Source organism: Ambystoma mexicanum, chromosome 11 (genome assembly GCF_040938575.1).
Source record: "Ambystoma mexicanum isolate Mex_15411 chromosome 11, UKY_AmexF1_1, whole genome shotgun sequence".
Taxonomy (NCBI): Eukaryota; Metazoa; Chordata; class Amphibia; order Caudata; family Ambystomatidae; genus Ambystoma; species Ambystoma mexicanum.
Window position 1 is genome coordinate 1,454,174,078 of NC_090934.1, and position 13,830 is coordinate 1,454,187,907.

The window sequence follows — 13,830 nt, forward strand, 5'->3', positions numbered from 1 at the left end:
ATAAAAGGAGACAACCTGCATGGCACTGCCTGAAATCTGCCTCATCCACTGGCCAAAATAATGTCAACCATTGTCATTCAAAAGTCCGTAGACCCATCAATAACGCCCTCCCACCTTTGCTCCACCACAGGCACAGAATCACACCCAGAGGACCAGGACACCCCTGCGCCGAAGAGAGCGAAGTCCAACAACAACCTCCCTGCACCCTCAACCTCAGCTGCAGTGATGCAGACCCCACGACAAGCAGGTCCCACTGCAGGCATACCGGAGGTCCCACCGGCAAGCACCCCTGTTGGCAGCAGGCCAGCAGCAGCTGCTCCACCTCCACCGACATTGCCTGCCACTGAAGGCAGGGGGTCAGCGGCCAGCAGCAACATCGGGGAGACAGCTGCAACAGCTGCATGTTCTGACTCGGACATGGAGCAGGAGGTCAGAAGCCCCACTGACCAACTACATTCCCCCTGTTTCTCAGACGCCAGCCCCCATGAGGGCGACACACAGGGGCACACTGAGGCAGAGGAGTGGCCTTCCACCCCATGCCCTGTCCACACTCCACAGGAGGGGACCAGCCCCTCCATCACTCCACCTGCACTGGCCATGGGCCAGCACGGCCAGCAGTCCCTCGAGGACATCACTCAACGGCAGCATCAACTGTCCGCAATGCTGGATGAGCATGCCGCGGAATGTGTGGGGGCTAGGTTTAGCATTGAACAGGCCACGGAGACACTAAGGGCGGAAGTGGCGCAGAGCACTGCCACCCTGAGGGATGCCATGCAGGCCATGTCCAGGGACATCTGTGCCGAACTTGCGGGCTTGCGTCGTGCGGTCACTGACCTCACCCACACAGTACAGGAGCTGCATGCACAGGGGCAGCCAGGGACATCCTCCACTGCCAGTTCTGCGCAGAGCAGCCCCGTGCGACGTTCCGGCCGCAACCTGCGCTCCACAGCCAGGGGTGCCCCGGGGGCCGGGAGAGGGGGCTTGTGACGGCCTGTGGACACTGTCACAGGCATCTGTTGACAGCTACATGGGGTGTGTTGGGGTGTGCAGGGGGGAGGTGGGAGGTGGGAGGGGGTGTGTTGGGGTGTGCAGGGGGGAGGTGGGAGGTGGGAGGGGGTGTGTTGGGGTGTGCAGGGGGGAGGTGGGAGGTGGGAGGGGGTGTGTTGGGGTGTGCAGGGGGGAGGTGGGAGGTGGGAGGGGGTGTGACACGACAGTTCATAGTTCCAATACAATTTTTTCTTTCAAAAAAAGGAATGTGTGGACATTTTCATTGCGTATGTGTGCTTTATTGGTGTACAGTCCACAGTGTGCATGTCCCAGAGACACACAGTGCCCCAAGTGCAGTCTCCATGCGATAAACACCAGCCGTGTGTGCTAGAAGCAGTGGTCGATGATACTTTGGCGCATGGCACGCCCCTCCTGTGCATCGCCTCCTCCATGTGGTGGCGCCCCATCTGCACCCTCCTCATCCTCATCGTCTGGTGGTTGCAGTTCTGCGTCAGGGGCACATTCCGTCTGACGCACATATTGTGCAGCATGACACATGCCATGACGATCTTTGCCACCTTCTCATGGCCATACAGGAGTGCCCCACCAGACCTGCTGAGGCTTCGGAACCGTGCCTTCAGGAGGCCGAATGTCTGCTCTATGACCACACGAGTACGTGTATGTGCACGGTTGAAGTCCTCCTCGTGCTGGTTCTGCGGGTTCCGGACTGGCGTGAGGAGCCACCTCTTCAGGGGATAGGCTGCATCACCTGTATGTAGGCGAGAATGTATGTGTCAGTCATGTTGTCTGATCAGGAACATGATGTTCCACCATGGCTGGCATGGAACTGTTACCTTGGCTCACTTCTACATGCACTAATTGATTCACACTATGCAACCAGTATATGCTCATTGCTGCCATGGCCTGTTTTGCATGCCATCACCCTATGTATGCAGAGGGGTTGTGTGCATTGTGAGTGCCCTTCCTCTGTATCCGTTCTCTGTGTTACTCACAGCCAGGTGGAGTATGCATCACCCCCCCCCCCCTTTCTGCCAGGTGGAGTATGCATCATCCCCCCCCTTTCTGCCAGGTGGAGTATGCATCATCCCCCCCCCCTTTCTGCCAGGTGGAGTATGCATCATCCCCCCCCCCCCCTTTCTGCCAGGTGGAGTATGCACTGGTACGTCATTCCCATGCCCACTTTCATGACATTGCACTCACCGAGTAGCCAGGATCTTGGCCCTGCATGTCGCTCCATGTAGCGTGGTATTGTGGAGTTCCTCAGGACCAGTGAATCATGGGTTGATCCGGGGAATCGGGCACAACAATGTGTGATGATCTTGTTGGAGTCACAGACCATTTGCACGTTGATAGAGTGGAACTGTTTCCGGTTGCGGTACGGTACCTCCATGGCACGTGGAACCACCAATTCCACATGGGTGCAGTCGATGGCACCAATGCAACCGGGTATGCTGGCTAGTGCATGGAAACCCACTTTGGTGTTTGCAATCTCCTGGGCAGTCCGTGGTAATGAGATGTGGTCGTCTGTGTGCTTGAGGAGGGCATCGAGCACTTGGATGAGTGTTCGTGAGAATAATGGTTGTGAAATGCCATGCAGGTGCCCCACTGTGTGCTGGTAGGTGCCTGTGGCCAGGAAGTGGAGTACAGCCACTACCTTCAGTAGGGGGGGGATGGCGGTTGGACTTTCTATCATGCTGACGATGTCGTTGTGTGTCATGTCTACGATGGCGGTGATGGTGTCCCGGTCCAAACGGTACAGGGTGTGGATCTGCTCAGCAGTGAGGTTGTTTGGATTGGCTCTGATGCGTGGGATTGGGGGCTGCCTGCGTGGTGGCACTGGCTGTGCTGGTGGGGCTTGCTGGGCCTGCCTTGCCCTCCTTCTCCTCCTGCGTCTCCTCTGTGCTGCCTGTTGTTGTTGTTGTTGCTGTTGTAGTAGCACATGCATTGCTATCAGGTCCTCCAGCCCCAACATTGCTAGTCGTATTGGCATCATTGTGGAGTGTGACTGGGTGTGGGTAGGGGTGGGGTGTGCTCTTTTTGTACTCCCCTGAGTCTGTATTGCCTTCACCTGTGCTGTTTCTGTGCACCTGTGGCAGCTGCATTCACTTGAATTGGCCCTTTACGGTTTGGTTCGCGATGGCGTTATTTGCACCATGGCGGTAAGGTACTTAGCGGCCTCGGTGATGGCGTTAGGTGCATGTCCGCTTGGGTCGGCATTTGCGTACCTTTCCGCTATGGCGCTAAGTACGGTGTGGGCGGTCGCGTGCGCGCACCCTTAGCGCAGTTAGCGGCAGCGTTAACTACGATGCCGCTATTGCCATCGTAGTTTACGGTCAGGAGTCATGATCGGACCTGGCGGAAAACGATGGCGGTAACCATTTACCGCCATCGTTTTTCACTTACCGCCAGGGTCGTAATGAGGCCCATTATCTTTACAAGACCCTGAACCAGACAGTGCTAGATAAGACACCAGACAGTAATACAGGCAATAGATGTTATCTTTACAAGACCCTGAACCAGACAGTGCAACAGAAGATAGGCTTTATCTGAACCAGACAGTAATACAGGCAATAGGCTTTATCTTTACAAGACCCTGAACCAGACAGTGCTACAGAAGAGACCAGACAGTAATGCAGGCAAGAGGATTTATCTTTACAAGATCCTGAACCAGACAGTGCTACAGAAGAGATTAGACAGTAATGCAGGCAAGAGGCATTATCTTTACAAGACCCTGAACCAGACAGTTCTACAGAAGAGACCAGACAGTAATGCAGGCAAGATGATTTATCTTTACAAGACCGGAACCAGAAAGAGCTAGAGAAGAGAACAGACAGTAATACAGGCAATAGATGTTATCTTTACAAGACCGTGAACCAGACAGTGCTAGAGAAGAGACCAGACAGTAATACAGACAATAGACGTTATCTTTACAAGACCCTGAACCAGACAGTGCTACAGAAGAGAGGCTTTATCTGAACCAGACAGTAATACAGGCAAGAGGCTTTATCTTTACAAGGCCCTGAACCAGACAGCGCTACATAAGAGAGGCTTTATCTGAACCAGACATTAATGCATGCAAGAGGCTTTATGTTTTCAAAAACCCACACCAAACAGTGCTATAGAGCAGAGGCTTTATCCGAACCAGACAGTAATACAGGCAAGAGGCTTTATCTTTACAAGACCCCGGACCATATAGTGCTACAGAAGAGAGGCTTTAGCTGAACCAGACAGATAGACAGGCAAGAGGCTTTATCTTTACAAGACCCTGAACCAGACAATGCTACAGTGCTACAGAAGAGAGGCTTTATCTGAACCAAACAGTAATACAGGCAAGAGGCTTTATCTTTACGAGACCCTGAACCAGACAGTGCTACAGAAGAGGCTTTATCTGAACCAGACAGTAATACAGGCACGAGGCCTTATGGTTACATGCCCCCAAACCAGACAGGGCTACAGAGGAGAGGCGTTATCAGAACCAGACAGTAATACAGGCAAGAGGCTTTATCTTTACAAGGCCCCAGAACAGACAATGCTCCAGAAGAGAGACTTTATCTGAACCAGATAGTAATATAGGCGAGAGGCTTTGGGGGTCATTACAAATTAGGTGGTATCCCAGTGGTAAATCCGCCGGGATACCACCCAACCCAATTAGCTTTACCGCAACTTGGTGGCGGGGTAAATCTCAATTTTTTCTGGTTCCATGATACTCAATGGGGCATTTTCGGTGCAATTGCTGCAGTGCTAATTGTGCTGCAGTAATTGCGACGAAAATGAGCGAAAAGTCAGCACATTCACCTCAGGCTCAAAGCTGGAAATAAATGCTCTGGGGTTCCCCCAAACTCAGAATTGGGCAGAGTGGTAATGCGGCAGGAATAGCGTTACTGCTGCATTTTTACCGCTCTGCCCAACTCCTGATGAAACCCTTTATCTTTACAAGACCCTGGAACCAACAGTGTTACAGAAGAGAGGCTTTATCAGAACCAGACAGTAATACAGGCTAGATTTTAATTTACTTTAATTTTACAAGACCTTGATTCACACAGTGCTACAGGTTATAAGATTGATCGGGTTCGCAAAACTCTGAATTGCAAATTCTACAGGCAGAAGGAGTCTCCTTGGTTCTTCCAATGCTTTAAGACAGTCTCTTAGGGGTCAAACGGAATTGTTGTTATTATCTGGATAACCTGAAAGGTAAGCTTTTGACTTCAAGGCTGTTTCCCTAAGCACACCTTCCAGCGGTGCGGTCCTGCTGATGGAGGATCGGCGACCATGCTCCAGTCTGGCACCAAAGAGAAGTAGCAGCCCACCACGTGTATTCAAAATGCAGAACTCAGAAGCTGAAAGTAAGCCCTAGGCCCTGCCATATTACAAGCAGACAGGCACTGCCACTGCAGCGTGGCGGCTGTACCCATGAATGTGTAACCATGGCAAGTCTGGGGCTACCCACAGACACCTCTGCTTACCCTGTCTTATCCAGGACACCATTGGAGGTGGGTGGGAAGCCGCCTGGCACTCCAAGACAGCGCTCTGCCCGGCGATCACTGTAGTGTTTCTTGGTGCTGCTGTGATGGCCACATCATCGCTACCTGGCTGAGAACTGGCTGAAAAATACAAGGAAACAGCAAACGTCAGACGCCACGAGGTTAAGTGCTCTGCAATCTGCACATGTGTTTCATTTCACAGGTATACCTTTCCCCTCGCACACATTTGGAAGGTATCAACGGCCATAGAATCAGGTCATTCACACAGCAAGCCCCATCCCAGCCCATAGATTTCAATGGGCTCTCTCCCGCTGAAAGCAAAATCATCCCACGTCATCAGCCCTGGCGACTGAAAAAGTTAAGAGATATACGCATGTACTCATACTGCATAGCTCAAAAGAGAGTGCACTTTGGACTGAAGAGTAAAAGGGAAAAGCTGCGCAGGTCTGAAACATGACAGGCAGCAGGTTGCACTGCTGTGATACAAAACGGAAGCCTCAATTAGCACAGGATCACTGTTCACCCAACTCAGAGGTACTCATTCTGTTGACCTCAAGTGCAAGGGTTCAAATATTGTCTAGCCCTCCCGTCACACTGCGTGAGGGCAGTTCCCCCCCACTGCTGCCAGAATCCATAGATGCTCCCCACAGTGTAGACACATTTGGGGTCACACTACAGCTCACACCTGCTCATTGTGGTTGATGGACGCACTGACTACCACCACTTCATCATTAAAGTGAGTCTGAGACAATAAGTGCTGGGGCTCGGAAATAAGTGCCAGGGCTGAGCCCTGGCAAACACCCCCACAAATTAAGCACTGAGTAAAAGGGGTGCAACAGCAGGAGTTTACCCTGAAACCTGCAGCTTACACGCCGATCTATGATGCTGGTTTTATTGGGCTAGCCAATATGGATAGCATATCAGTGAAATAGCACAGCGATTAGAGCGCGCACTTTGACATCCGCGCAGAGCCTGCCGACGCAGGTTTGAATCCTGGCAGGACCAAACATCCTTCAGGTAGTAATAAGCAGCGCTCAGATGCCTGAGAGTTCGTAGCTCTATACAGATGCAAATTATTATTATTATTATTATTATTATTATTATTATTATTATTATTATTATTATTATTATTATTATTATTACAAGGGAACTCAGTCTGAAAGTGGACAAGTGGGAGAAGGAACAAGTTACTTACCTGTAACTGTTGTTCTCCAGCATGGGTCTGGCATGGATTCACATGCTCATGAATATTCCCCTTCGTCAGGCCGGGAATCCTCGGTATAGAAAAAATCAGTATCAGTTTTGTTTCTGATCTGTCTTTCTCAGTAGTAACCAATCACTGGTCTCTGGGTCATACTGCCCCCAGCCAATGACTGCCCTCGCCCTAAGCCCCGCCCCTGGCAGCCATCCTCAGATTTGGTAGCACGTGAAGTGGCAGTAGGACCAAGTGAAGAGCCGCAGAGGGGTAGGCGGAAGGGTTCGCATGTGAATCCATGCCAGACCCATGCTGGAGAACAACAGTTACAGGTAAATAACTTGTTCCTTCTCCAGCATGGGGTCTGGCATGGATTCACATGCTCATGAATATAAGAATACATAGAAGTATACACATGCACAACCACAGGAGGTGGCAAAAGGCTCAATATCAAGCAATACAACAACTCAACATTAAGGAACTCTTACCTCCTCATCAGGCTCACCTTAGGCGAACAGGTTGCGCAGCACTGCCTGGCCGACTCTGGACTCCTCCCTGGAATCCTGGTCGATGCAGTAGAATCTCGTGAAGGTGTGCGTCGACCTCCACGTAGCAGCCCTGCAGATGTCGAGCAGGGGCACACCAGACAGGAACGCCGTAGTAGCAGCGATCGCTCTGGTCGAATGGGCCCTCGGACGGCCTGTCAACGGTCGGTTTGCGAACCGGTGACAGTGCATGATGCAGCCAGAGAGCCATCTGGAAATGGAAGTCTTCGAGAGAGCCTTCCCTTGATTCACAGGTCCAAAGTTCACAAACAGCTGTGATGTCTTCCGAAAACTCTTTGTGCGGTCCACGTAGAACTTCAGCGCTCTAGCTACATCCAGCGAGTGCAGAGTCCTCTCAGCCGGCGACGAAGGCGACAGGAAGAAAACTGGCAACACCAAGGGCTCGTTGAGGTGGAAGTCCGACGGCACCTTGGGCATGAAGGAGGGGTGCGTCCTCAGCACCACCCTCGTGTCGTGAAAAGTCAAGTATGGAGGCTTTCAAGACAGGGCCTGAATCTCTCCCACTCGTCCTGCAGAGGTGATGGCCACGAGGAATGCTCTCTTCCACGACAGAAACTTCAACGGCACTGAATGCATAGGCTCGAATGGGGCCCCCATGAGCCTAGTCAGCACCACGTTGAGCTCCCACGCCGGGGCAGGGGCCTTCACCGGCGGGAATGATCGGAACAGTCCTTTCATAAATTCCTTCACCAGTCGATGAGACCACAAGGACCCCCATCCTGTAGTTCTGGTGTAACATGAGACGGCAGCCAGATGTACCTTGATGGAAGCGTGAGATAGGCCAGCCTTGGCCAAGGACAATAGGTACGGCAATACTTGAGGGTCCGTAATCCGCAGAGGGTTAATCTTCTGTGCACGGCACCAGACAGAGAAACTCTTCCATTTGTGTCCGTAGCACTTGAGAGTTGAGGATGCCCTGGCCTTCGCGAGAACCTCTCTGCAGTCGGCCGGGATGTCGTATCCTCCAAACTCTAGTGCTGCAGGAGCCAGGCCTGCAAGTTCAGCGACTCTGGTTCGTGATGAAGAATGGCGCCTCCTTCTCTGGAGAGAAGATCCGCGTCCATCGGCAGCTTGACTGGTGTGGACGCTGACAAGCCCAGAAGGTCCGGGAACCAGATCTGCCTCGGCCACGCCGGTGCGACGAGGATCATCCTGCACCGGGACCTCTTGAGCTGGTTGACGAGCCGGAGTAGCAATGGCAACGGCGGGAATGCATAAAGGAACAGGCCGTCCCAGGGGAACGAGAAAGCATTGCCCATGCTCCTTGGTTGGAGAAACCTGCTGGCGAACCTCTGGCACTTGGAGTTCGCCGCCGTCGCGAAGAGATCGATCTGGGGTTTGCCCAATCGTCGGAAGAGTCGGTCCACTTGATCCTGGTGCAGTTCCCACTCGTGGCACGAGCGCAGCTCTCTGCTGAGTGAGTCGGCGATGGTGTTTTTTATCCCTGCTAGATGAAAGGGTACCAGAAACATCCCTTGGGCGACGGCCCAATGCCACAGATCCTGGGCTTCCTTGGATAGGGCAGGGGATCTGGTTCCGCCCTGCTTCCGAATGTAAAACATCGTGTTGGTGTTGTCGGTGAAGATCCTCACCACCTTGCCCTTGAGGGACGGAAGGGAGGACCTGAGGGCCCAGAACACTGCACGGAGCTCCAAGATGTTGATGTGGAGAGTCTTCTCCTCCGGGAGCCAAAGGCCTCTTGCGTGGAGACCCCTGGTGTGCGCTCCCCAACCTTCCAGGGAGGCATCCGTCGTCACCGTCACCTGGTGGGCCAGGGCTAGGAAACCTGTTCCCGCCATCAGATGAGAGCGGACACCCCACCATCGTATCGCCTGACAGAACGCTTCGTCGAATGGGATCCTGTCCTCGAAGCTGCCCGTCGTCTGGCTCCAGTGGGCGTCGAGGAATTCTTGCAAGGGCCGCATCCGAAGTCTGCAGTGGCGCACCAGGTAAATGCAGGAGGACATCATTCCGAGGAGGGACTTGATAGACCTCACTCTGGCCATGTCCGTGGCCAGCAGACGTTGCACCTTTCCTAGGATGGTCCTTATCCTTTCCTCCGACGGTGAGGCCCGCCACACCACTGTGTCGAGCTGTGCTCCCAGAAACAGGGCGACTTGCGACAGGACCAGGTGGGATTTTGGAAAATTGATGGAGAACCCCAGGTCCGTGAGCAGCTGGACGGTCTTCGCAGTGTGTTCCACGGCAAGCTCCCTTGTCCTTACCCGTATGAGCCAGTCGTCCAGGTAGGGGTAGACGTGGATCCCCTGCAGGCGCAGCCGCGCCGCCACCGGTGCTAGGCACTTGGTGAACACCCTGGGTGCCGATTTTAATCCGAACGGGAGGGCCTTGAACTGGTAGTGCCGCCCTTTGACCACGAACCTGAGGAACTTTCGGTGTCTCTTTAGAATAGGGATGTGGAAGTATGCATCCTCCAAGTCCAACGACGACAGGAAATCACCCTCCTCCAGCTGTCCCAGCACGTGCTGGAGGGTGACCATCCGGAACTTATGTGCCTTGATGTATTTGTTCAGTCGGCGCAGGTCCAGGATGGGACGCCATCCTCCTGTCTTCTTCTTTACGAGGAAGTATCTTGAGTAAACTCCGGAGCCCCGAAGCCTCTTTGGGACGAGCTTGATGGCACCTTTCCTGAGCATCGCCCTTACTTCCAACAGCAGTTGAGGGACGTGATTTTCCTTCCTGGCCACGGGAGGAATGCGGGGGCACCTCTTCTGGAACTCGAGGGCGTGCCCCAGGGCCAGGGCGTCCAGCACCCAACGGTCGGTGGAGATGGACTCCCACACGCCGACGAACTTCGTCAGCCGACCTCCCACAGGGGTGCTTCGGCGGGGGCCCGACCCGACGGTCGGTTCAATCTTGCTTGGAGGCCACTTTGCCCCCTTGACCACCTTGGCGACGACGGCGGGATCCACCTGACTTGCCGCGTCCCCTGTAGGCCTCCTGCGACGAAGATCTTGCCGCTTGACGGTACGTAGAGGAGCTGCTGCCGGCTCCCTTGGAGGCACCCTGTATGCCTCCGGAGCTCCGAAAGGACGGCCGTCGCTGTTGGAGCACACCCAGTGCACGGGCCGTCTCCGTGTCCGTCTTGATCGCCTGAAGGGACTCATCAACCGCCTTGCCAAAAAGGTTGTACCCATCGAAGGGCATGTCCAAAACCTTGGTCTGTACGTCCTGGTGGAAATCCGTCGCCTTGAGCCATCCTCGTCGTCTCAGGCAAACGCCGTTGCCCAACTGACGGAAACCGGTGTCGGCGATGTCTGTAGCCACCGTAATGGCGTGATCCGAGGCAATCTCACCTTACTGTAAGATTTCCAGGGCCTCAGCCCTCTTGGCGTCCGGAAGTCCAACAGAGGGGCGATCTTGAACCACAACTCCCTGTCGCAGCGGGCTACGATGGCCAGGGCGTTGGCCGCCTTGATGGTCGTCTCTGCAGATGAGATGACCCGTTGTCCCATCGCATCCAGCTTCCTACCCTCGCCGTCCGGCGGGGAGGTTGAAGTCGAGGCTGATGCCGCCCCGCTTTCTTCTTGGCCGCCGCCGAAATGACCGAATCCGAGGTAGGTTGCGCCCTAAGGCACAAGGGGGCAGCGTCGGGGACCCAGTGCTTCTTCTCGTACCGGTCCCTCTTCACAGGAGCCGTGGCAGGGTTCTTGAGGAGGGAGAGCCCCTCATCCCAGATGTCATCCAGAAGCGGTACGGCGAGGACCGTCTTCCTTTTAGCCTCGCGCCGTTGATAAAGGAACCCTTCCTTCTTCTTTTCTTCAGGGCAGAGCTGGAAGAGCTTGGATGCCCTGGAAATCATAGCATGGAAGGATCCAATCTCGTCAGGCAGGGACGCCCGGGCAGGGGGTGACGGGGGACACGTTCCGTCGTCGCCTCCGTCGTCATCCGTACCCGTCGTAGTCATGTCCATGCCTGTATCATCCCCATGGGTAGTGGACTGGGGGGAAGGCAGAGAAGGCCGCAGAGGCGGGAGAGGAGGCCTAGGATGCGTCCTCCTCCTCTTAAGTGGTGGGCTCTCTGAAGGTCCTGGCTCCGGTTCCCCCGTCGGGTCTGGCTCAGGTACCTCCGTCGGGGGAAGGGGCAACCTAGTCCTTATCTCCGAGCATAAGGACTGGATGGCTGACAAAATGGCCGCCGAGGTGTCCTGCGGCGCCAGAAACGACGGGAGCGAGGGCTCTTGAGGAGCCTCGTCTGCGACACCGTCGCCCTCGTCGTCGCCCTCGTCGGGGTCCCTCCCGATGGGCTGGGCCTCCTCCACGACTTGGATGAGCTCCTCTTCAGAGGTCGTGTACGTATCCACGAGGGCCACCAGCCCCTCCCCCATCCTTTCCAACGAGGACTTCGTGGGGGTCTTCTCGATGGGCCTGAAAGACGACTCCCTCCGCGGTGGCAGGGAGACTCTGGTACCTGAGGGCGCCTCCACTGGTGTAGCCTCCACAGGCTGAGCCAGGGCCGTGGCGACATCCTCAATCGAGGTCTTAGCAGGGTGAATTAAGACCAACATCACCTTCTGTACGCCTGGGGCCTTCACCTTGGGGGGAGGGTCCGAGACTCGCTCCCCCTCTGCCAGAATCTTCGAGATCGACCGGGGCCTCTCCAGAAGCTTTGCCGGGTTCTCGGACTTCCTCTTACCCGAGCCAGAGCGTTGGCTCGTGGTTGATGGCGCCGGGGAGGATGCGCCCTGCCTGGCAGCCAAGGAGCTTGACCGTTCGGCGCTCCCGGTGCCCGCGGACTCGCAGTGCTTAGCCTTTTGTTGGGCCCCCGTCGCCAGGGCACCCTCACAGGACTTAGAAGACCGCTTGGACTTCTTTTTCTTCTTCTCGCCTGGCGGAACTCTTACCTTCCAGCCAGTTGGCGAGACGGAGGTGGCGATCCTTCATGGTCCGCTCCGACATGTTCCCACAAAACGTGCAGTCCTTTTCCTTGTGCGTCTTGTCCTCATGGAGACAGTAGAGGCATAACGAATGCTCGTCCTCCTTGAAAACGTTCTGAAGCTGGCATCCAGGGCAGGTCCTGAACAGCTTCCCGGGCGTCGAGCTCCCTTTCTCCTGGGCCATGTCCGGGTAGGCCTTGGAACTTCTGGAATCCTCCAAAAGCGTAACTCGACGAAATCTTCACCCTTGAGGGGCGTAGAAACTCCGAAACGGATCCCTGTTGATCGGATGTAGAAACGGTGGAGCTTGAGGCTCTATTTAACTGAGAAAATGAGAAAATCTCCTGAAAAAGCACGAAAACGCAGCAAAAGCTCGAGAGCTACAGCACGAGGACTCCCAACACTTGAACGTGCGGTAAAAATCTGAGGATGGCTGCCAGGGGCGGGGTTTAGGGAGAGGGCAGTCATTGGCTGGGGGCAGTATGACCCAGAGACCAGTGATTGGTTACTACTGAGAAAGACAGATCAGAAACGAAACTGATACTGATTTTTTCTATACCGAGGATTCCCGGCCTGACGACGGGGAATATTCATGAGCATGTGAATCCATGGCAGACCCCATGCTGGAGAAGGTGCGATGGCAGAGGTGTAGACAGGGTAGGGCCTGAGCGGGCAAGGCCCACCCAAAATATGTAAATGCCGACTCAGCAGCACTGTGTGACATTTACAGATGTTAATGTCACTGCGGTGGTCCCAACTACATTAGCTTCAGGCCCCACTAATTAGACAATCCTGGCTAGGCCTCTGTGCGATGGGAGAGGGGCAGATGGGTAAAGTGTGCGGGGCATCGTTAGGGTAAAACAAGATGAATGCTTTATTAGGAGCAAGGAAGGTGTCTGTGTAGTGCTCGGATTTCTACTGGACCCTAACAGCAACGCAGCATGCCCAAATATGCACGCAGAAGGGCTTCCTCAGCTGCACGTGCTACTGCAGAGTATGCAAGTATTGTAGCCAGCGCCGCGCAGGGGGATCCCTGCAGCACCAGGACGGGGGCCAGTAACCTGTGCCCCATAGCAGACAGGATAGGAAGAGGGGGCAAGAACACCCGCTGTGCGAAGAAACCCCCTCTTCCTCTCCTTTCACGCTTTTGTTGGTCACAAAGACTCCTGGAGCCAGGCAGGAGGAAGGGAAAGGTGGAGGCAACACCTCGGCCTCTACACCAAAGAGGTGCTAAGCACCTAGGGCACGTTAGGCAGGAAACAGGTAGGGAACAACAAAAGAAGCACCTTAGGGTGCAACAAGCTGTCAGTGCCAGCCATCCGCGGACTGGACAGCACAGCCCCCACACAGGCAGAACAAAGCCCAGAGCCAGCCCCTGGGACAACATAAGGAGATGCATTTGTAGTAAGAAAGCACGGGGACCCAAATAGCGAGTACCTTGCTTACGCAGAGTACTTTTTTCTTTTGGAACATTGAAAAAGCAGGGTGGGACCCAAAGGAGTTTGGGACCCATTCCTTTAGAATTGGCACAGCGACAACTGCATGACAAGGAGACTTGAGGACACAGCACGTAAAAAGCATATGGGGTTGGAAATCAGAATGTTTCAAAAGATACATAAAACCGGAACTAATCTAAACCAATTTTGTTTTTCCACAAACAGATCAAGACGCCCCACTCAAATA

At 54.4% G+C, this 13,830-nt stretch overlaps 1 protein-coding gene across 2 annotated transcripts in view; it reads right to left on the reverse strand.

Annotated features, from left to right (window-relative positions):
* The window catches only part of IGDCC4 (immunoglobulin superfamily DCC subclass member 4), a 677,662-nt gene that overhangs the window by 280,197 nt on the left and 383,635 nt on the right, over positions 1–13,830 (reverse strand). For both annotated transcript variants that reach the window (XM_069625112.1, XM_069625111.1), the window contains exon 5: positions 5,472–5,609. In XM_069625112.1, the coding sequence (XP_069481213.1) occupies positions 5,472–5,609 (138 nt within the window). The remainder of the gene's footprint in view (positions 1–5,471; positions 5,610–13,830) is intronic.